The sequence below is a fragment of the Argopecten irradians genome, chromosome 15 (assembly GCF_041381155.1).
Source record: "Argopecten irradians isolate NY chromosome 15, Ai_NY, whole genome shotgun sequence".
NCBI lineage: Eukaryota > Metazoa > Mollusca > Bivalvia > Pectinida > Pectinidae > Argopecten > Argopecten irradians.
The window spans coordinates 21,766,587-21,790,640 of record NC_091148.1 but is presented as its reverse complement, the minus strand read 5'-3'; the positions used below and the strand labels follow the sequence as shown (position 1 = coordinate 21,790,640).

General features: G+C 34.5%; 1 protein-coding gene across 1 annotated transcript in view; it reads left to right on the top strand.

The window, feature by feature from the left end:
* LOC138308497 (uncharacterized) overlaps positions 1 to 23,714 on the top strand; it is a 31,243-nt gene extending 7,529 nt beyond the window's left edge. Inside the window, exons 2-5 of the mRNA XM_069249505.1 lie at positions 8,559 to 8,631; positions 16,822 to 16,965; positions 17,318 to 17,569; positions 18,221 to 23,714. Coding sequence (XP_069105606.1) covers positions 8,559 to 8,631; positions 16,822 to 16,965; positions 17,318 to 17,569; positions 18,221 to 20,706 — 2,955 coding nt within the window. The 3' untranslated portion in view covers positions 20,707 to 23,714. The remainder of the gene's footprint in view (positions 1 to 8,558; positions 8,632 to 16,821; positions 16,966 to 17,317; positions 17,570 to 18,220) is intronic.
* The last annotated feature ends 340 nt before the right edge of the window (positions 23,715 to 24,054 follow it).

Below are 24,054 nucleotides of genomic sequence, written 5' to 3'. Positions count from 1 at the left end.
GAACAAATCCGGTATGGTACAATTATCAACAAAATATCTAAACATTTAATGTTACATCATGAATGCATATTATGTTAGTGTACCTTCCCAACTTATCATCGAAGAAAACATCTTTTAGTTTCATATATGTAGTCTGACGTAGATTGCAATGAATATGTATTATTTTCTTCATCACAATGGCAACAGCCATTTAATAGAGTTTTTATGTTTAAATGCGAATGGGGAATATTAGGGTTGCGTACTTTTGTTCTGAGTATTGATCTTGTGTCATTTTTTTCTAAATAATTGACATATAAAAAGAGAGTGGTCAGCTGTTTCATCACCAAGGTAACAACACTTTGGAGAATCTTTCAAATGATCGCAAAATAGATAAGAATTTAGATTACACATCTCGTGTATGCAATATATTTGGGAGATTTCAGAAGGTAGACTTTACAGTAGGTTGGATGATTAATGTAACGTCCTATTAACATTTGGGGTCATGGCAGGACGGCCTCAGGTGTGTTTCGTGTGTAAATTACGTCAAGACTTTGGGAGATTGTAGTATGCTCATGTTTTCTCTTTGTAATGGTGACATGTTTTCTCGTTTATACTTATTGAAGTGTTATCTCACTGAAACACAAACCATCGTTCACACTATACTGACGAAGGACAAACCAGTCGTCACACTCCCCCCTTATAATACTTTCAAGCACGACTAAGTAAATCACATAATTTTGGTAACTGTGAACAGATATCTGCGTTTTAAGTATAGTTACATATATGTATATATTTATAATAATTACTACGGGTTTAAGGATTGTAAATGGCGGGATAAAATTTATAGACAATATCTTAATGCAAGTATTTGGTAGTTAGTAGGCTACAAACATGCAAAATAGATATGGTATAAGCAACAAGTGGTATATAACAAAAATAATCTTCGTATACACAGGAAGAGAGGAAAAGCAAGATACCAAGATGAGTGAGATAATACACGACAAAATGGACGAAACCGCATACCTTTGTCGGCATATGTTTACAAATAATATACAAATGTAAACTTTGCGAGTATGAAAGGAACTTGTAATTTGTTTGGATTTCAGCTTAATAGTGATTTACTTGGAAGCTTAAACAGGCGTGGTAGATGATTACATATGTACCTGTATAAATAAATTAGCCGACCTTCAGGCGTCACTCTTGAATGGTAGCAGTTCGTATGTTAAGATTAATTAACATTTGTTTTATTAACAAGGACAATAATAGACTACTTATATAGGTATAATGTACAAAACGTGTGAATGGAGTGCCTGTATCCATATTGATCCGTTAGTTAAAAATCGTATTTCTTTATTTTAATTTATTTCATAAGTATAATGTACAAATTACATTGCAATGTTAGGATTACAAAACATGTCGCAATACTTGTAATCATGTAATGTAATTAAATTGAACAAATTATGACATAAAATTATTTGTACTTGAAACAGCAAATCATTCATTCCAAATAAGAGTATCTTACAAAGGTAATGAGACTAAACAGGTAGAACAATACTTTGTTTATTGCTGCTTGATTGATTACATAACAATAACTAATATACCACTTTTATATACGATGATCTCACCTCATTTCTACAATTGACACAATTAAGTCAGGAAGACGTGATGACGAACGAAAACATTATGACATTTAGCGTTTAATATATATCAACATGGACCAAAAACATTATTTACTGTTAAATGTTAGTATAAAGATTTTTTGAAATTACATAATTTTATTTACTTTAATATTATTTTAATCGCCGAAAGTTTATCAATGAATGCAATATGAGTTTATAAAATAAATGTATTATGAATTTATGAATGAATGTAACATGACTTTATTAATGAATGTAATACGAAACAAATTAGTCGCTTGAAAAGCAATGTATATGTGGGCAAGAGTTACTATCAAAAGTCATAGTTAAGAAAAAATACTTTTAAGAGAATGTCATGCATGCATATGCTATTGTAATAGCATTAATAGCTACATGTATATTATAAACACTGTGTTGCAACACTGAATGCAATATGACTAATATTATTTGTTTGAAAATCAATGTTCATTTGGACAAGATTTATCATTAAAAGTAATAAATGATATGTATATGATAAAGGCTGGTAAAACATCGTTTAGAGAATTGTACTCATTTATGTGTATTTTTAAACTTCAAGAGTTGATAAAAGACAAAATCAATTGAATAAGTCAAGTTTATCAAACGCCCATACTGAGATGCTTTATTTTCATTCAAAAGGCCGAAACTTCACTGTTTGACTGTTATATAGAACGTAAGGGCGTTCCGTTCGCGAGACTTTGAATACAAAATATTTACTTAAAGTGGATTTAACACAGAGAATGTCATCAACTTCTTTAATTTTAGTGAGGATCAGAAATTGAATAGGTTCTTCCAGACACAATGACTTCCTCGGTATACCCTGACCCAGAGAGCGTATTTATATACATACTACATTCATCCGTTCATCAAACGGATGGATGTCTTTCATATCATGAAATTTATTCAAATATTCAAATATTTTTAATCTGGGTTGACACAGGTAGTCATTTACTCACTTACCCGGCTCAAAGAAATTTTGATTGTCAATGTTTGCCCCACTGTTGACGTAATTACTCTATTCTTATAGTACCTGCCTGTGAGGTGAGGATCTAAAGGGGTACGAAACAAAGTTCCTGAAGTTCGTTTGATTTGATTATGGTCTTTTAGTTTAACGTCCTATTAGAAAGTGTTAAGTCTTAAGACTTCCGCCATATTATAACATGTCTTCCACGTCGGGCCATGAGTTCGAATACCTTATAGGGCAGTTGTCAGCTTCTCATGAGTGTACGGTGATTTTTTCTCCATGTACGGATTTTCTCCACCTTCAACCCTGGCACATTGTGTAATACCACTGAAAGAATGTGAAAATACTCAACAAACAATAATTACCCATCAAAGAATTACATTGTAATACAAATCTTTACCATGAACCAAGACAAAGACGACAACGCCATACGAGTTTTTCGACATCGTAAGAATGACGTAATTCCGTTGAATGTGATGCCACTTTTTAGCGAGACTGAATGACGTTTTTTTACCGGAAGGTTAAAGTTCTGGATCAAATCAGAAAAAGATCCGTCACATGTGACCCAAATTCATGTGATTGTATTGCCGGATAAAGCATTTCGTATGGAAGAATAAAGCACAAGTTTGTCCTGCAGTAGTTATCCGAGAGTATGTGGGGCAGTTGCAGGATAAATGGACCATTTTGCTAAAATTATGATATAACAGTAATTTCTTGGGAAAAAAATCGAACATGTAGAAAACTTACTATTTATGGATTAACTTTAATAGATTTGAGAGTACACTCAGACTTTTGTGGTATATCTCCATAATATCAAAAAATATATTCAAATTAATCCTTATAATTCAATTTACTAAAGAGAATCTCTTCAATATTCAAAATTCATTTTGGGACTCTTTTGTCTAAGAAATCATTACGCCGTCCTTTCAGCCAATCAGAAGCAACATTACAAACGGCGACGCCATTTTTCCTTTATGGGCTGATGAAGTAAATTTTTAAGCCAATGGAAATGCTCGTAACAAGCAAAACTGAACTATTCACCTATAGTAAATATTTCCAGAGTAGGGTCATTTAGCGCTAAAAAAAACAATTTATATCAAATTTTTTAGGTGTATGTTAAGGTTATGCAGTTTATCCTCTAACATTAAACTGATAAAGGGGCAACATGACTTTCACTCTCTTTACCGAAGTTAACATAGTATGGCAAATATACATCGATCAGGAATCGAAATTATGTCTTCAGGGTGAAATTGTATTTCCCTTGTTCTTCAACATTATATTAAACTAAGAGTCAAGCCATCCCATTAATATTTTAACATATCTTAATAATACTTAATCCCTTTAAGATATGATGTTGAAAATAACGGGAGATAACTCCTGTTTTATTTTCAAACAAATGACATAATAGAGTCATATTGTACATGTACCACAGTACTCTACCACCCCGTCGAGACCCTCAATTACATACTAATGCCACAAAATCAACAATAACTTTTACGACATGCCATATAGGTATAGTTATATAGTCCAGTAGTAATATACAGAGAAAGCTTTCATTTTCGGCAAGAGTTTCGGGCGGCGATCAACTGGGGTGGTGATGATTTGGTGGTATGTGTTCAGAATGGATGAAATATGGAATTCATTGGTTTGAACGCCAGGAACACAATGTCTTTTTAATGGACTTCGAACATAAAACGTGATCTGAAAAAATACCTCGCAATCGTAGTTGATGGGATCTTGAATTATTCGATGACATTTCCTTAAAAAAGAAACCATTCTTTCATTTCGAGTGTGACTTTTCATCTGAACGATTAGACTATAGAGTTGAAAACGCAATGATTGTTTCTTAAATGAACATCGAGTATAAAAGGCGATCTGAAAATAAATACTTCGACATCACATTTGATGGGACCGTGAATTAGTTAATGATATCTCAATGAAAATGAAATAATTCGCACATGCCATGTGCGACTTTTCATCTGTATGATAAAACTAACACGGATTATAGCCGACAGGTAGATATTAGTACAAATAGGTGTACACCCCATGTCGGTGTTGGTATTTAAAGTGACATAGCAAATGTAATATACCTTAAAAGCTCATCTTCTTCTTGGCGTTCAACGATAACCGCACGCCTCGCCAGTATATGGGGGTAGGTTTGATAATAAACGTTAATACCTTGGGGATCAGTCGAGGTGAACAGATATTACTATCTAGGTCAAACCATTCAATAAAGACATACAGTTCGAGTCTAAACATCGGGGTGCGAGGATGGCAAGAGGACCGCTTGGTGGTTCTTCCGAAAGTTGAACAGGAGGGAGCCCAAAGTGGACCGCTTGGTGGTTTTTTTAAACTTCGAGGAGGAAGGATTCCAAATACCGGGGCGTAAGGATCTCAAAAAGGACCGATTGGCTCTTCTAAATATCGAAAAAAGAGGGAGCCAATTACCAGGATGTAAGGATGCCAAAAAGGACCGGTTAACTCTTGATGGTTCTTTTAAATTTTTAGCGGGATGATACGCCGATGTATTACAAAGGGAACAGTTTTTTTCTCAATTGGTGTGGACCGTCAGCTAGCATTAGGCATGGAAAATTTTCGTCAAAACGTTGTTGAACTTAAATATTTCGATGAAGCCGAACAATTGTTTGAAGCAGCGCAAGAAATAATTGTCTTTTTCTCTGGGATATTGTCTTTTACTCTTCTGAGTGTAAAGTTTGTTGACACTTAATGAACTTGTTAGGATGCTGGGGGAAAAGATGATGTGCTTTTAGACAGTTTCGTAAGGCAAACACAACACTTCGTAGTTCATGAGAGACAAATCGCTGTTTTTTACATGTGAAGTACACAAAGACGTGATAGTGGAAAGTTACTTCATCACGACCTTTCTCTTTGAAGACAAATGTTACGAGTTAACGGGATATCATTACCTTGTGTGTTATAATATTATAGTATATAAGGATATAATATATTTTACGTGGAGAAATGTATTGAAGAATTCCAATATCAGCCATCTACAGTGTCTTTAACAAGATTGTTATTTGCTCAGAACTTATTTTCTATTGGAATAATTGGTGATCGTCATCTTGTGGAAGTTTGTTATTCAACAAAGACTCTTACATTAATGGAAATATACCCACATAACGTCATTCATGACAACAACCAAAACCATTGCTACATTTGGGCATAACATTCTCAGTATCTATGGGATTATGAAATAGCACATTATAGCAGATGACTTAGGGTTTTGTGTTATAAAAATGAGATGAGATAGCAATGCTCTTATATATATCTAATGAAAGAAGAAACGTGTGATCCTACTTCATAAAGCTAAGCCTGATAATATATTAACTGTATCCAGTCACTCTAATGAAATATAGACCCTTTTAAAATAATACATTAACCATGCCAATTTAACTTCCCGATATAAAAATTAAGAATGTCATAACTTACATCTTATACTATAAACCCTCCATTTTCTCTAACTAATTCAAGTGCTTATATAGATTACAGACGCGAATTTACAAAATAAATCGACCAAGTTTCTCTTACTCAAAGTCGGGTTCATCGTCACGGTCCACTGGACTTAACTTCTATTAATTTCAATCCAATATTGACGCCTTCTTTAATATAGTGTTCAATCGAGCGTGACGACATAAAAGAATCTATTTAATGTCTGTGCTTAGATATTGACAGGATTTTGAATCACCTTTTTACTGAGTATATATATCTTTATGATATTAATTTCGCTTGATCATTGTCCTATTCCATACATTTCATAACTTATCTGATCATTAACATTTTTTTCAAGTATGCGTGCACTTTGTGCCGGTCTGGTTCCATTTCCTAAATTATATACCTACTAGGTTCTCATAAATTCACTTAAGTTATTTATCCAATTAATAAATTATACTGTAATTAATTAATGATTAAGCAAGGTTAATGCGTGCGTTGCATGGTGAGTGCGTGGCTCAGTGGTTAAAGTGTCTTACCTTGTAATTTTAAGCCATTCGGGGACAGTCTTTTTACTCAAGTCACAATCTTTTATATTATAATTTCTAAAAAAAAATACCTTATTCATATACCTTATCTTGATTCCAAATAAAAGTTTATATTATTAATTATCTCGATTGAATGAGGCAATGACGATTTTGATTGATATCAAATAATCACAAAATATCCTGTAACGTATAGCTGTGGACATTATATAACACTTATCAATAGCATATTGAAAACTATATTGGGAATTAATGTATCAAATATTTGATTGTTCTGACGTCACACTGATATCTTGTCGATTGTCAAAAGTTTTTTTATTAGAATATTTTGATACAATCAACATAAATCCCGGTATCGAGTTTATATATGTTCACTCATTTACCTAAAATATAATAAATTTATTCGGTTGTTTATTTTCTTTGGTAAAGGGAATCTCATAGAAGGTTCAATATAGAGAAGTAGGCTTTATATTTATTCTAAGGTTGAATCGATTAAATTTGTCACTTTGAAGCTAAAAAGGTAAATTCCGTTTCTGTAAGAATGTGAAGACAAATGAGAGGGTGTTGAATATTGTTATTGTAAGTTGTCAGGCTGGTGTAAGTCAGGCTATCCGACGGTGGGATATATCTGTATTCTTTCAATATTTTACCGGGCCTTAAAACCAAGTGATTAATCAATTCTCGACAGGTAGAAATCCTTCGGGATCAACCAAAGGGGTTGCGCAAACACTGTGAAGAAATTTGTCAATAATTCAAGTACTGATACACAAAGTCGACTGTTTAACACACACATATATTTTTTGTGTATTTGTGTTGACATCATTTGTCAGTATTTCAAGCACTAGTTTCTTACCTAGCATATATGTAAAAAAAGTATCAAATTAGTCATTATTTTGCTTCGCTTGCGAAATACATCTTTGTACATTGTGAGGAAAAAAGGACTTATTTGTATGATTTAAGCGAATGAAAAGTGGCTATTTTTATACTACAATCGACTGTTACTATTTTGGTCTACTTATATAGATAGTTTTACAGACTTTAACGCCTAGAGAGAGAAATGTACAGTAAAATAAGTCTAGGTCCCACGATCGATATATCTGTACATGTTCACCATTTGAGAACATCGAAGTGCTCGTAGCTTGACAATCAACATTTAGAGTCATCCCGACCTGCGTTTTATGTGCTTTTGTGTTGACGGAAAATCCAATTGGACATTCTACTGTTGTCACAGACATTTGTAAAAGCCTGACAATGAAATGACGTCTGACTTAAACTACTGACCTTAGCAGCTCTACTGATATACCGGATTTAAATTATGTAACAACAGGAACCGATTTCTAAATTCGTGTTTCACAGAACAGTCGTTCATCAAAACATCAATTAGCCCTGCAGGTTATTGGTTGTGTAATGGCTGTTTGAACGCGTAGGGAAGGAACCATTTTGTATGATGTATGATGGTTCTTTAATTACAATATCCGGTTTGTGATCGGTGCGTTAGTACCAAACACGAACCCTTGGGAATTATCCATAAAGTTTCCTCGGTCGACTCTCGGCGATTACAGTTTTATTAACTATTTTTCGGCGGATAATCGAGGCATTGGTGTTCTATTGCAATATAAACAATTGATTTCATGGCAGTGCAAAGTACACGTTAAGACTGCATATGGAATCTATGGAAACTGACATATCTTATTGCCATCTGGAATTACTGTTGTGTTGTCGTCAAATGTGCTGTAAACCGCTGGAGAAAAAGTATTGTGTTTTTGCCTTAATATATGTAGCAATGAAAATGGTACCACATTTCGTCTTTTAGTGCTGAACGTTTCCCACGATTCACCTAGAACAATGGCTTCATACAGCTATGAACGTTTTTTTTTTTAATTTGTAATAATTACTTTAAAATCTGAGCTTCCTAAGTGTGTTGGTATTTTATGTGTAACGATGTCATTTCGATACTTTCTTCAGGAGGAAAGGGAGAAGGTCGTAGAACCGTCGGCCGAGGAAAAGAAAGAGGCGTTCCGAAATTTCCTCAGTGAAAGTGAGTATTATTTATTTACATTTAAGTATATTTGCCACTTATCTATCTTTTAATATGTCTTTTCATTTTGTTCGCTCGACACATTTCACTCATTCCAATCCCATTCATAATGCATGTGCAACCAATAGTTGATGCAATATCATTAAAGTTTTATTCAAGTAAATATATTTCAAAGAATAGTAGAATGCCTCTTACTAGGATGAGATTATCAGCTCACTCGCTGAAAATTGAATCAGAAAAATCCTGGTCTACCAGTCCACGACTGGTAAAAATAATTGTGTAGCCCTTTCAATATTAGGATAGGTGGTGTGGATTTCAATTAGTGCATTATGTAATTAGATACCGTTCCAGTAACATTCGGAATCTTTTAAGAACGGCCTCTCATGTGTGCTATGTGTTGCAAGTGTAAATGTCTGCATATTTTGGTTTGGGAGGCTGCGGTATATTCGTGTTGTGTTTCTTTATAATTGTGTGGAACTCTTACCTCTTTTATAGTACTATCTCACTGAAGCATTCCCACCATTTGTGAATTTAAAGGATAGCCAAATACTTAACGATTAAAACAATATTTTAGCAGTTTTATAAATTAGCATTAACGTATCATTTGGGGACATTTTGGTTTTATCATAATCCCTTATGACATTCGTTTCATATATCATTTGCCTTTTGATTAAGCATTGCAGTCACTTTTTTTTTAATTTCATCGGGGTATGAAAGAAATTTTGTTTGCAAACTGTGTGAATCCACAAAAGAAACAAAATGTTTCTATTGTGACGTCACGATAACGTCGGGATTCTGCGCATTTCTCGGATTTGTTTTTTCATCGTGGAATGAAAAAAAAATGAATAGGCCAATCAGAAAGCCAGAAACAAAGAGAAAAATAATTAATTTAACATTGAGGTCACTGTTTTTTAATTTCATCGGGGTATGAAAGAAATTTTGTTTGATTTTTTTTATTCTCACAAAAGTTTGCAAACAAAATTTATTTCATAACCCGATGAAATTGAAAAAAATTGTGACTTCAAATCTTATAATTAATTTTCCAGGCTACTCGTACGATTCCATTGATTTTTTCCAAGGGATTATTTTTTTTTTCCAAATCAATACGCAACGTCAATGTTTCTATTGTGACGTCACGATAACGTCGGGTTTCCGTGCCATTCTCGGTTTTTTTTTCCATCGCGGAATGAAAAAAATGAATAGGCCAATCAGAAAGCCAGAAACAAAGAAAAATTAATTATTTATAATTAATGATTAATTATAAATCAATGATTGTATGGAGGACCACAGTGGCCGAGTGGTTATCTCGCAACCCTTCACTCTGGTTCGGGAGTTGAGGTGCCGTTGCCATGTACTGACCGCTGGTCGGTGATTTTCCACCGATAAACCTGGTGTATCCTTAAATGGCCCAATTATCAATAGGATGTTAAATAATCAAACCAAACATACGCTTCTCCATATTATCATTTATCCAGCAAATTATATAATTTATATAGTATATGTGTTACAATGAATGTTTTTTTTCTGTCATAACCATGGGTGTAATACTGGCTGGTCTAGGGCAATATACTCATGCCGCCTGAGGCTGTATTGCATGGCTACCCATCAATAAAGCCTCGTGACGTCACGGCGTCAACAAAATTTCTATTTCCTCGGTAAAATTTTAACATTTTTTTTTCACAAACTTGACTGGTTTTACTATAAAAGATGCAAACAACGGAATTTTTGTTGAAAATATCACGTAATTTTTCATGTATGAAAAATTGACTTTCAGTCGTGGATTTCTTCGAATTTATTTCAAAATGGCGGGATATTATAGTTGTAAAATTGCAATAAAACGTCGAGGTATGAAAGAAAAATACTCTTTCATAAGTGGATATGAAGGATAGGGATATTCTACCCTCGGGATCACAAAATGTTGCCATAACAGCAAGCCTCGGGTTTTACTACATTTTGTGACCCTCGGGTAGAATATCCATATCCTTCATATCCACATATGAAAGAGTCTTATATTCTTGTACCCGTTTTTTCCTTATATCTTATATTAAACGAATTCTTTAACTTTGAATTATTCAGGAAAAACATGAGAGGTTTTACGAAAGGCTCCCTAACAAGGATTTTTTCCTTAACTTCTGTATTACTTTCCTACGAGGGATCTTAATTTAAGGACTAAATTATAATTAAGGATGGTTCGTGTTTGCGATCTCTTTCAAATATCCTTCATGCTTTGAAATCAATACACTGATATCAGGTTTCGCAATTGATGTAAAAAAAAAGTTAATTAAAAATAAATAAAATTGAATGTGTTTTATCATTTAGTCACGTTAACAAGATATAGTGATCATTCTTCCATGTCCGGTTTTATTATTTGGAAATTGTATAGCTGGATGCTAAGTGGGTTGGGTGTATTTTGTAGGTTTAGTGGTTTGGGCGTGTCCCTTGGCAATTCTATCGATATCAACAATGGTTACAGGTAACATTACGACACAGATAAATAAACATACGTGGACATTGATAGCCAGATCAATCTTATCACACACGCAATAGAGTCTATCGTGTGTTTACATGTAATAAGCCTGCACGACTGGCAATCCGTAAAGTGCCTTTTTCAAGAAACACAGAACACAAATAATACTTCCAAACGATGTATATAGATAGCAATGGAAATATAATGATATGTTCGTAAGAATCTATTCGTATAGAGTTATATGGAATTCCATATTATATCGCAAAATCTCAAAATCGCTAAAAGTAAAGTTTTTGCATTTCTTTTTTCATTTGAATCGCAAGATGGCAAAGCTATACTGTTAATATAATGCTAAATATTAAAGGCTTATTAATCACTATCATTCTTCAAGTGTTAACAAATTCTCAGTGTCAACATGTTCTATGTACATGTACTTACAACATTTCTGTTATTGTTTTTGGGTTTTTTTCTTCTTCCTTTTATTTGTTTTGTTTTTAAATGCTTATCTGGCGATTAGATAAACTTACAAAACAACGGAATTTTAAATAACTGTAATAGGGATAATGCGTTATAACGCTAGTAACCTTAATGTGGGATTACCGAGCTAATCCCTGGGGAATATTCTTAACAAATGGAGATAAAGTGTCCGTTTTAATTCAGGTTAGTCTAGCTCCAAGAAATCCAGTTAGTTATGTTAGAATGCGCAATGTTACGTAAACGTCGCTACTGTACGCATAGGTGTTAAAGCTCCGGAAATAAAGTATATCGTTTTATAGATTAGATACCAGTCTTACGTGTGTAGTCTTATCGTTGTGATAGTTCTCCGGACATTAGTTTACAGGAAATATCCTAGATTTGGTTTTATAATGATGTGAATGTTTTCTATATCCTTGATTTTGTTTTATAATGATGTGAATGTTTTCTATTGGAATATGAAGTTTTTTTATTGTGAAATTCACACTTTATAAAACTCTGATATGTGACGTTATCAAAAAGTGTTCATAAAATGAAGATTTTTCGAAGGATGGATCTGTGCCTCGGGGGCCAGGGACAACCGTCGATATTGAAGTTTAGATTAATAAAATGTAAGTAGACTTTGATTGTGGATGATGAACCCAAGTAATTAGGGTAATGAATTGGGATGTCAGAGAGATGGAAAGAAGGGGGAAGGTATATACATATACTTGTATGTGATGTGAGGGGAGGGGCAGGGAGGTAACAGGGGCATGGAGTAATACACATACACTTGTTTGGGATGCGAGGAGAGGGGCGGAGTGTGAGGGGAGGGGCGGGGTAATACACATACACATGTACGGGATGTACATGTAATACACGTGTACGAGTCATTGTCAAAACGAATTTTAAGTATTTCTATTTAACAAATCCAATACACAGTATAGATTAAGAAAACAAACTTACTCTATCTCTCTCACACTCTTCGTTTAGATATATGATTGTTAGATTTTTCTTTGTTTGTTTGCTTTTTTTTCTTTGTTTACTTTTTGTGACATAGACGAATACGTGTGGTGAAAAAATAGGGTAACATACAATATCTTACGAAAAAGCTAAGGAAATTATACAAATATTCTACGACATCAGAATTTACACAAAATTCAGGGAAAATTCGTTGATGAAAATAACCTGTTAAAATTGATTGAACTTGTATGACGAAATTCTTTTGTTAGATTAATAGAAACTAAATTAAATGCATACCAGCGCTTACCGGCTATGTAACTGTAAATTGAATTTTGTATTTAATTAAAATTTTATAACGGTAACTATGTATTCATATATAAGCTAGATTGGCAAGTCAGAACATAACATATTCTAAATTCTTCATTTCAGAGTATTTTTTTTGTAGTATTACAATTGGGATTGGGCAACAGGCTATGCTTATATTAGCCCTCTCCCGAAATGAATGAATAATTACATAATGTAGGATTAAGTAGACTGTTAATTGTATCACTTATTGATAGTACAACACTTCAATTAGTAAGATTGATTTTTTAATCTTTAATTTACGTAATACATGTTCATAATCTATTGACCATGTTGTAATCTTGTCTACATTCTAATCCGAAATCCTTACAGCTCGTAATCCCAGTGGCCCAGTAGTTAAGGTGTCTGGAATGTTAAACCCCTCAAACGCTGGTAATTAGCACAGGGAGGGATAATTAGTTAAAGTTTATATCAATTTGGACCCACCAAAGTATTCATATACAATGTTATATAATTAGACGCTTTAAAGTTTTAAATCAAAAATCGGGAAAACAGTAGAAGCAGATGTCGAGTAATTCATACATGTATACTCTTAAGTGGCGAAGTAGTTGAGGTGCTTGAAATGTCTCAACTCCCCATCTCTGGTAACTGTAGGTTGTCGAGTAGTTATAAAATATTGTATTAGCATAAATGGTCGAGTAATTTTTCAATCCCTTCATCCTGAATAATCCAGGGGCTACTATCACTGTCGATATATTGTTATATAAGTTGATATAAAGACAGTGAACGTAACCACTGGGGTTTCGGGGATGCATACCCTGGAACTCTGGACATTAGAGATCGTAATTTGTAATTAAATGATTGACAGGACGGTAAATGTAAATTAAAATACCGAAATCAAATTTAAAAAAATAATAATTCCATGTTATTATGTTATTTCAATCTATGAGCTATCACATCATCACCGATAAGAAAAAGATATCGATCCCACATTCATTATGTACCGGGTCATATTACACTTCATTTCAAAACCTTATTCCCATCGACTTATAGTCGATGTTTACATATCGTATATAATTTCAACTTTCAAGGCTTATTATCAATCAAAAATAAATAATCTGCTTTCGGATAATAATTTGTAAAGTCGAATAGTTGAATAGCAAATATGATCCTTTAATTCATTGATTGTATTAATAACGAATAATGAAATATGAAAAATTTAGTATCTCATAATTGCCACTATTTGTATACCTTAGAAAATTAGTTTATATTATTTTGAAAGTGCATTTGCATTATGCGTTTATTTTGGTTCTAGTTAAGAGAAGTTATAAATCCTTTACTGGAAATTAACTTTAACTTAATATCATTACATGCACGATTTATTCGGTAATCTTAGAAAAAAGGGAATATTTCGGGACTTGTGTGTTTTTAACATAACTTCGGCATTAAATATCATGTAGAAAATAATCTATGAATGATCAGTTAACCTCGGTTCCAAGTGCAAAACGCACTGTAGCTCATTTACTTAGTCTCTTAGAGATCGATTATTTAATTATTCACTGAGGATTAACCTGCATGTGTAAGTGTATGATAATCACTTCCCTGTGCTGTCAATAAGTATTGAAATAGTTCGTTAATGTCTGTCGGACGCGGTTTATGATATTTATAACATATTTGACTTCCGTTTAAGTACATTGTGTGTATATTTCTAACTGAATTTGTTGACTACAAATTATTATAAAATATTAATCATATTAAAGATCACAACGCTCAAACCCAATGTACGATTCTTAATTTGAAAATCTTTAAAACCAATTTAAAGATTTACACTTTGTGTTCAATATTACATTTGTCATATTAGCCTTCTAGATAGCATTACCGACGTTAATTGTATGTTGAATAGCCTAACCATGTGATTTAAAGGTCTGTGCGTTCTCTGAGATTCTATTGTAGTCTCGGCTAGCTACCTGGCTAATGTATATCTAGCGTATTACGTGCTGAGCTATAGCCCGCTTCTAAAGGTACCCGTTATTGACTCTCCGTGTTATGTGTTTTGTTTACTGTCACTGGTTACGGTAAACAGGATAGATGTAAACACTAAAGTAAACAATTAATTGCATCTACGTAGACAAGGAATTTAACACTGTTCCATTGCAAGATGCTGGTTAGTGCAATACAATATTTTTTTTATTAGAGTGTCACATATTTTTAAAGTAGGGTAAAACAGCCATGCTAAATGAATTACCAATTAGAGTAAAAATGCCCTGCCAGATCTGACTTACGAGACACTCAAATATTATATACATTTAAAAACTGTAAAGCTATGTAGTTAAATTAAACAAAATTAAGATATAATCAATTAACGTTTTGTGGGGATAAAAATTTTATAAGTAGTGGACAACAAAACACTAATTATCATAATGGTTTCGTTTTGTTATATGTGTTTAGCGACTTAAAGTTTTCATTATTTTGCGATTAGTAATGGCGTTTTTTCGTTGTGTCGAGATGTTGTTATGTAGAGGGAACAAAAAGAAACAAATAAATAGTAAAAATCAGCCATCCTACATGTAGGTCCAAACTAAGGAAAAGTGTTTTAAAATCAAAACAAAAACACCAGTAATTCATATTTGTTTTGAAAAAATAAATTACCCATTAGATTGTTCATTAGTTTTGAAATCACAGTGTTATAAACAATAAAAATCGGAGTTTTCAAATCAAGCAGTATACATATAATGGTACCATTGATTGAAATTAATTAACCACTGGGCAAAAACGAGAAAACTAATTAACAATGCATGATTATTGTCTTATTTAAAAGCTAACAGTACAGATTTAATATCACTCGAGGAGGGAAGAAATTAATATTAATCAGTGATTTCTTTTGTTTATTTTTCTTACTTGCCGTCTTAATTATTTATTATAAGAAATTAATTCTATAACAGACTAATGAAACGACAATGTAACCCTATTCCATGTTGACTCCTTTCACACGACTTCTCATGATCACTCACCCCTGAATAGCGAGATTAAACCCATATGTTGCGGTCGCCGGATATTGACTGCGGTTTGGTAGTTTTCTCCTGGCACTGTGGTTTTTCTCCTTATCATTAGCCTTGAACCTAATCTAAAAATAGAATTATACATCGCTACTCTTTAGGGAGGTGGGATAGGGATTGCTTGACATGACAGACTTTATTATGCATTGGATGTGAACTAGAAACCCCGGGAACTCAAACATACCCTTCTCTTTCAAACATGGAACGCACTTGATTGACCAACGTTGTTGATATCGACAGATAAATCTAACTAGGCCATGAATGACATGGCCATGGATGAAAAAGAGAGTTTATTTGCATGCTTCATTTGAACACGATATGGATTTCTCACATTGTCGAGTTTCTCTTTAACTCAGCCTTAAAATCACTTTGAAATGTGCTTGTAAATTAAGAAAATAGCTGATGAAAAGAAATCTAGGTTTCCTCTGTTATATTATAGTACATTATATTATAGTACATTTACTGAATTAAATCGCGACGAAGGGACATATAGATTCTCGCACATATATATGGTCAATTAATGACAAATAATGGCGAGATCTAGTCATTTCGACTTAATTTCAATATTATTGCATAGTCGTATATATATGTATTTAATCAGCATTAATTTGCCGAAGTTGACACACATGTAGAACTTCGATCTTCGACTCTCATTTCGAAGACAACTCGTACACTTTTACGGCTTCGTGTACGTATGCTCCTTAATCATGTGTCGATGCAGATTGCATTCCAGGCATCGTCAAGAAAAAAAATGAAAAAAGAAAAAAAAACCATCTCGGAAAAGTTTCTGGCAATCTTCTTAAATATATTAAGGTATTTTTACGGAGATTGCCAGAAATTTTGGATATATTTTCGTGGATTACCGGAATTTTTTCCGAGACGTTACGATTGATATGAAATATCCGCTGTGATGAATAACAACATCATTACATTTTATTTCTGTTACAGCATTAAAATCCGTCTTCGATCTAATCATGGTCAACGATAAGATCAACATCACCATTGACAACGTATTCCCGCTCATGAAGACGCTTGAACTAGACACAAAAGATGAAGCGATCTTAGACATGGTCCGCACCTCCTGTATCGAAAGTAAGTACACGAAGGGCGACAACTCTGCTAATCTTTGTACAGAGACCCGTGATATCCAAATGATGGTATCCTATATTTTTGGTGTTATATCTCCATTCCGTGTAATATATCTATGACAATGTATCCCTTCTCATTATATCTCTTCAAAATTCTAATTTATTGAAGAACTAACTTTATATGAAATCACTACGCTATGCTATCGTACATGTATGCGAATCAGAAGGGGCGTTTCAAACAACGTCAGTACTTCTTTATAGACTGATAAAGTAAATGTTTAAGCCAATGGAATACTCGTTACAAGCCAAATTAAATTATACATATACATAATTATATATTTTTAATTGTGTTTTAGCTTTCGGCGACATTGACGAGGTTGAATTTGACACGGCGGTCGTCGAGTTGAGGAAGAGGACGGTGGGAGACGAGTTTGAGGACGATATGAGGTCAGCATTTAACCTCATCGACTATGACGAAGATGGCTTCATTACCACATCGGATATCTACCAGCTGATGATGGGCCTAGGGGAGATGTTGACTGATTACGAGCTGGACGATCTCCTAAAAGCTGCAGATAAGGATCGGGACGGAAAGATCAGCTACAAAGGTGGGTAGTGTGGGAGGAATAGAATATGAAACTGTTTGAAAAGAGACAGCTACAACAGTGGGGTAGCGCAGGGTAAATATAATTATAAACTTATCTGTTGTGATACAGCTACATCAGTTGGTAGTGTGGGTTATATAATTTATAGAATAGTAAACTGTTCGAAGAGAGACAGTTACAGCGTTGGGTAAAATACGAGAAATAGAACCTTAAACTCTTTACAGTGAGCCAGCTACAAAGATGGGTAGCATATAATACATGTCGTATATAGAATATATAGAGTGAGGTAGCTGCAACGGCGGATATCACATGCTAAATAGAATCTTAAACGTTTCGAGAGAGACAGCTAAAGAGGTGTGCTGTACAGGATAAATAGAATCTTAAACTCTTTGAAATGGGACAGTTAAAAAGATGGGTACAAAATGATAAATAGAATATTTAATTCTTTTGAAATACGCATATACAAAGGTGCGCAACAAGAGATAAATATAATCTTATATTCTTTACAGTGAGGCAGTTAGAGGTGTAGGTCAGCACCGTTTTAATAGAATCTGAATATTGCAATGCATTCAAGATGTTTAATTGTCAAGCATACTACTCTGTAGGTTGCGATTAATTCCTCAAATCTATTGAATATGTTTCTTTTGCTTTAAGATTTTAAACTGTTTTTGGTCGGTGAATGGACCGATGAGGATGAAATCCGCGAAAAGGGTATTGAAATCGCCGAGGAGGAAGAGAACGAAGAGGAAAAAAATGAGGAATCTACAGGTACCGAAAATACAGAGGAAAAGAAAGAAAACGAGGAAGCAAGTGATAAGACAGAGGATAAAATCGAGAAGGAGGGAGAGAAAGAGGAAGAGAAAAGCGAGGAAAAACCTGAACCGGAAGTTAAAAGGCCTTCTCCAAAACAACGAAACAGTCTGTTATGGGGTTATGTCAACAAGGAGGAGGAGGAAGAACAGAACGATGCAATGGCTCAATATTTAAAACAACTAGAAGCGAAGGAAAAAGGAAACAAACAGGAAGAAAAAGACGAGGACAATAAAAAATCTGACGAAAAAGTTGATGATTCGAAAGAGGTTAAAGAGGAAGACGATAAACAAGAACCCACTTCTGAAGAGGGTAAGGACGTATCAGAAACGCCGGTAGATGATACAAAAGAGGAAGGTGATACCGGTAAAATAAAGTGTGAGGGTGAGGATGATTCTAAACCAACGGAGGAAAATGATTCAACGCTACCAGAAAACCAGAGTGAATTAAAACCTGTTGAAGAGATCGAAAATGAATCAAAGCTTCCAGCAAATGCTGACAATGACGCAAAACCTTCAGATGACGTTAACGAAGATGATGGTACCGATGACGCTCGAAGTGTCATTTCAGTGACGGTTAAACATTTAGACTCTATACTGGAAGAAGGCGAAGAAGATCAGGTGCACAGTCCACTCCCGGTCTCAAGACCTCAGAGCATACGGAAATCGCAGCTTATTAGACAAAGTTCGTCTGCTTCGCTACGCATGCGGCCTAGTTCCGCATTAACGGAATCATCTATTGACGTTTTCGGGGATGATTCCGGTATAGATTTCGTAGACGGTGATGATATAAAAAATGAGGAAGTGTTCGATAATTTTGACGATGAAGGAGTCTTTTCTAGAGAAAGTTCCGCAAGAGACCGTGTTACTCCCGCTAAAAGCCATACACTCATCTCACAAACCTCGAATATATGTGAATCTATTTCCGAGGCTCCAAGGGACGGTTTTTGGGAGGAGGAAGTTCCTAATGAAGGTCAAAGGTCAGTCAGTACACAATTAAATGTTTACGCCTCTGATCCTGTGATTAAGGAAATAATTAAAACCAAAGCTCATAGACTTCATTTGTGTACAGAAAACAATGGCTCTATAGGTCCATACTTTGGTAGAAGGGAGGACGATCAGGAATCCGACATCAGTATGGAGAAAGCGAAAGTGAAAGTAGGCACTGAAAGGAAAGCCAAAGATAGTTCCGTCAAACAATTACATGTGCAGAATCTAGTGGTCGACCACTCGTATTACGAGGCAGGTATTGAGGACTTGGACACGGATAGAATGGAATACGGTTCTATCATGGACTATTGTTCTAGTTTATCCTCTCCACAGCCGACATATCGGGTACAATCAAGTAAGAACTACAAACCTAAAATCCATCCGCATCGCCCTTTACTTCGCACTACGTCCGCGGATCGTTTTAAGACAATAAAGCAACTGGAGAATAGAATCTTAAGACATCAAAACACAGACCCACAACTAAGCAAACGTTCTATATTGAAAGCAAACGCTAAGGTGAACACGCCAGGACGCCAAAACCCTAATGGTTTAAGGTGCACCCATATAGATTTAGATTTGGGATTAGGGGATGAATTGGATGCTGGTCAAAACTTTCGGCCGTACTCTCCGTTGAGGAGACCGAGAACGGCAGTGACTTTTAAAGAAGCCAGGAGGCGAGGGATGCCAAAATCGACTCAGGACGAATATACTAAATACGATTCCGGGATAGATTCTCCAGAATCTGATGACGACAAAGGTGTAAATATAGTTGATTTATCAGAAAAACTAAATTCGCAATTTGGCTCCTTGGAGGCGCCGAATCAACCGTTAAAACATCATGGATATAAAAGTGTGTGGCCACTAGCTCGCGTCATGACAGCTTATAACAATAAATATAACGAAGGTAAGAGTATGCAGCTTAATTCTATATCACGGCGATTGGAACGTAGAGAGATACCAGTGTCATGGAACGAGCGCGAAAACCCTAATATCAAATTTCGTGAGAGACCTCAAGCGGTAAGGGAACCGTTAAAATTGATGGTCAGCTCGAGACCACAAACTGCTAAACCTACAGCTAGTGTTTTTCGGGGAAGGCAAAGACCTTCCACTGCCAACGCAGCGGTGAGAACGTCACCTGCTAGGCCGCAGACTGCATGTTCTGCACGTGCGGCTAGGCCATCTGCACATGCGCAGCCTGTAATGTTGGACCATAGTTCTGTAAAACAGTCTAACGGTGGTATAATCAACTTGTCTTTACCTTTTCAAACTGACAGTAAAACAAGGTATAAGCGGATGTCACATCTCAACAACAACGAACCAAAACGCACGCTCATGTGCTGACGGGAATTTAGCATAATGTCGTATTGTATCAAATCAAATACCAAAGTACTTGTGTATAAAAAAGTTGTTTACACCAATCAATTAGGAAAAATATACCGCGTAGTGGGCTATTTTTGCGGGATGACTTTTTTCATAACCATGATCGCGAAATTTTGATTTACTACGATTAAAATTTCTAATTTTAGGTCCAAATCGCGAAATTTTTGTCCCACAAAAATTACCGACTTTACGGTGTATGTAGTATAGTTAGATATTTATTGCAACAAACTTCTTAGAAATCGTATAAAAATTAAATATAAATACGTGGGTTTTAAGATCACAAAACGACGCGGTTAAAGTACCATTTACCGTCGATTAGTCCGGTGATTATGACGTATCAAAAATCACGTAAAATGACGACGTCATAATCACCGGAAGGTGGGACTAATCGACGGTAAATAGAACTTACCCAAGTCGTTTTGGGATCTCGAAACCCCCGTATTACCGTAAACGTGAATATTTTAGCTAGTGCTTATTTTCACGACTTTCGCATAATGAGCGCATAGTTCCCCCTCGCGTAAATCTCCACATTTAGAGTACTCTATATTTACTGAGATACTTGCAAAGGTGTTCATTTTGCTTAATCCGCGGGCCGAACCAAATTTTCGAATTTTATTAAAATATTAGTTTAACGTATTATAGCCTGTCGTAAAAATGACGTTTTCAAAGACTGATAAGATTTGAATTATAGATAAAAAACACTATGCGACATTAAACTTATCCTCGATACTCCAGCGCTTACTATCACTGTTTTTAAATTCACCCAAGACTATCTCATAGTAAAAGTGGAGGCAGCAGGTAATTTAGTCCTTTGATGTACATCAAAAAAGTCGCATAACGGTACACTGTCGTTGACTGTGTGGCTTTGAAGTTGGGCGTCGCTCTCTCTTTAGTTTTTAAGGAAAATATTTGCATGCCTATGACTGGTTCAGATTTTTTTTTCACCTGAGCTGCCTCCAGTTTAAGTATAGGGAGGATTTAACGTCCGTTATAGTAACCCCTAGATTATCGAGGATTCATTTTACTGTATACCATTAATTTTCGTTAGATACAGAATTAATCGTAATATTGCAAAGAACCTCATACGTTAATTCAATTGTTATGCGAATTAAAGTATACAGTAATATGTACACAAATGTATAATTAATAAGATCACTCAGTCGTGCTTTTTTCGCGGGGATTATATTTTCGCGATTTTGCGGCACATTGCTATTATCGCGAAGATTTCATCCGCGAAATATTAAAAAAGGTCGAATGCTATCTAACCTTAAATCCATCTCGTGAAAATTTTAAATCGCTTACATATGATTTTCTCGTTTTTAGATAAAATCGCAAACTTTTTGGTCCGCGAAAATAATCGGCTACACAGTGTATCGAAAATAACTCAGGCGCGAAATACATATTAGCGAAAATAAAGAGTTTTTACAGTATCTGAATTTTAACTATATTTTTGACAATACAAACAGAAGGTTATCCAGTCTTTGGGTGTCTTATGCTTGACAATTTTGTTTAAAAACATATTTGTGCTTGCATATTTCGTTTAATAACATATTTGTTAACTAGTCATAACACATCTGGGAAATTTCAGGGGACGTTGAACATGTATCAACCCTTTGGCTATGTCATTATGTAACTGAAGGCAGGTATGTGTGCGACTACAGCTGAAACAGGTAATTTCGTTATTTGATAAGTACTCAAACAATGCTAATGACGATACATGATTGGCTTAGGAATTTTGCGTCGCATTCGTAATCTTCAAAGAAAGTGTATCTAGGCCTGTGATTGGTCACTTTTTTCTCAGCTTAGATGTCTTCGACTTTGTAATGGCATAGACCAGGGGTGGTATATTGGCAGTGATAGTAACCACTGGAGTATCGAGGATGGTCGTAGTCTGTGTTATATTCATTAATAGATATACTCATTTTATTCCCATTGTTCTGTGCCAAACACAATTTATGATTATAGCCTTTTATTTATTAAAACACATTTTTTTTCCAAAATAAATTTGAGTGAGTTTTTCCATCTGCATTTTAGTCTTATTCTTACTGCAAATTGTACCGAATATCTTCTCATTTTGCATAACGAAAAGGTATTTACATTGTAGCACAATTCGCAGCAAGAATAGGACCACAATTCTGGTCGCAAATTTACTCAGTAATTTGACTTTGACAGGGAAATATTTACTTAGAGAAAAAATAAGGTGTTATTACTGCATAATCCAACACCAAATTATCCATAGGGGACAATTGTCATTGGCGACAATATTTATAGTTACAATAACTGTTTGTTATAATTAAAAACAAAAATAATTCATTTTCATTTTTGATTCTTGATGCAAAACAGGAAACAGGTTGTTTAAAGATTCTACACCGCTGACAAATGGTATAGTTTTCTCTATCTATAACAATAGAAGTCGAAAGGGTATTTCTCCTTAGTTACAAAACTTCTTTAATTTACACCATTACAAACATTGAACAGTTCGAGCTTCTTATTTTACTTCAAGATGAAAATATTAGAAATAATTAATTACTTTCCAAAACAATACATGGATCTATATCATATATGGAATGAAGTACTGATTGCCCGTGCAACAAAAGCAACAGAAATTATATTATATTATGTTTGTGTCAAGTAGACATATAAATACACGATTAAATACCAATTAGTGTTTAAGTGATTAACTCGTATTGCGTATGTTTTGTCGGCGGTGGATCATCTTTAATTTTGTATTTTTCTCTCTGATATATTTTAATCAAAGTCTACTGGCAGTGGTGACTGTGAGAGATACCACAATTTCGAGAACTATGTAATAACTCAAGCGAGTGCATCAAAGTATTTATTGTAATCCAGATTAGGGCTTTCAGACATCAGAGGGGAAATAACTCGCTTTTAAATAAATATCTGGTCTATTTTGTTTCATTATGATCTACATGTAACAATGAACTAATAAAAAAATGGATACGCTTAAATGTTTTTGTTTTTTTTAATTATTTATACCATTTTTTATAATTATTTATTTAAGTGATAATGTACATAACACTATCAAAGAGTTGGGCGAATTGTTCTGTTGTTGTAACTTCATGGTGCTTTCCATAATTTCAATGGTCAAAACTGGACAACATAAGCAGAACTTGACCGTCATTTTGGTATTTAAGGAAGGCCAATGAACGCTTGTAGACTGGTTTTCTTTACACGGCTTTTCACTTTTAAAGATTTGTATTTACTATTAAAACATTGATATCAAAATAACGAGTAATACAGTAGTCAAAGGGTAATATTAAGTGTAACCAGATGGGAACCAAAGACACT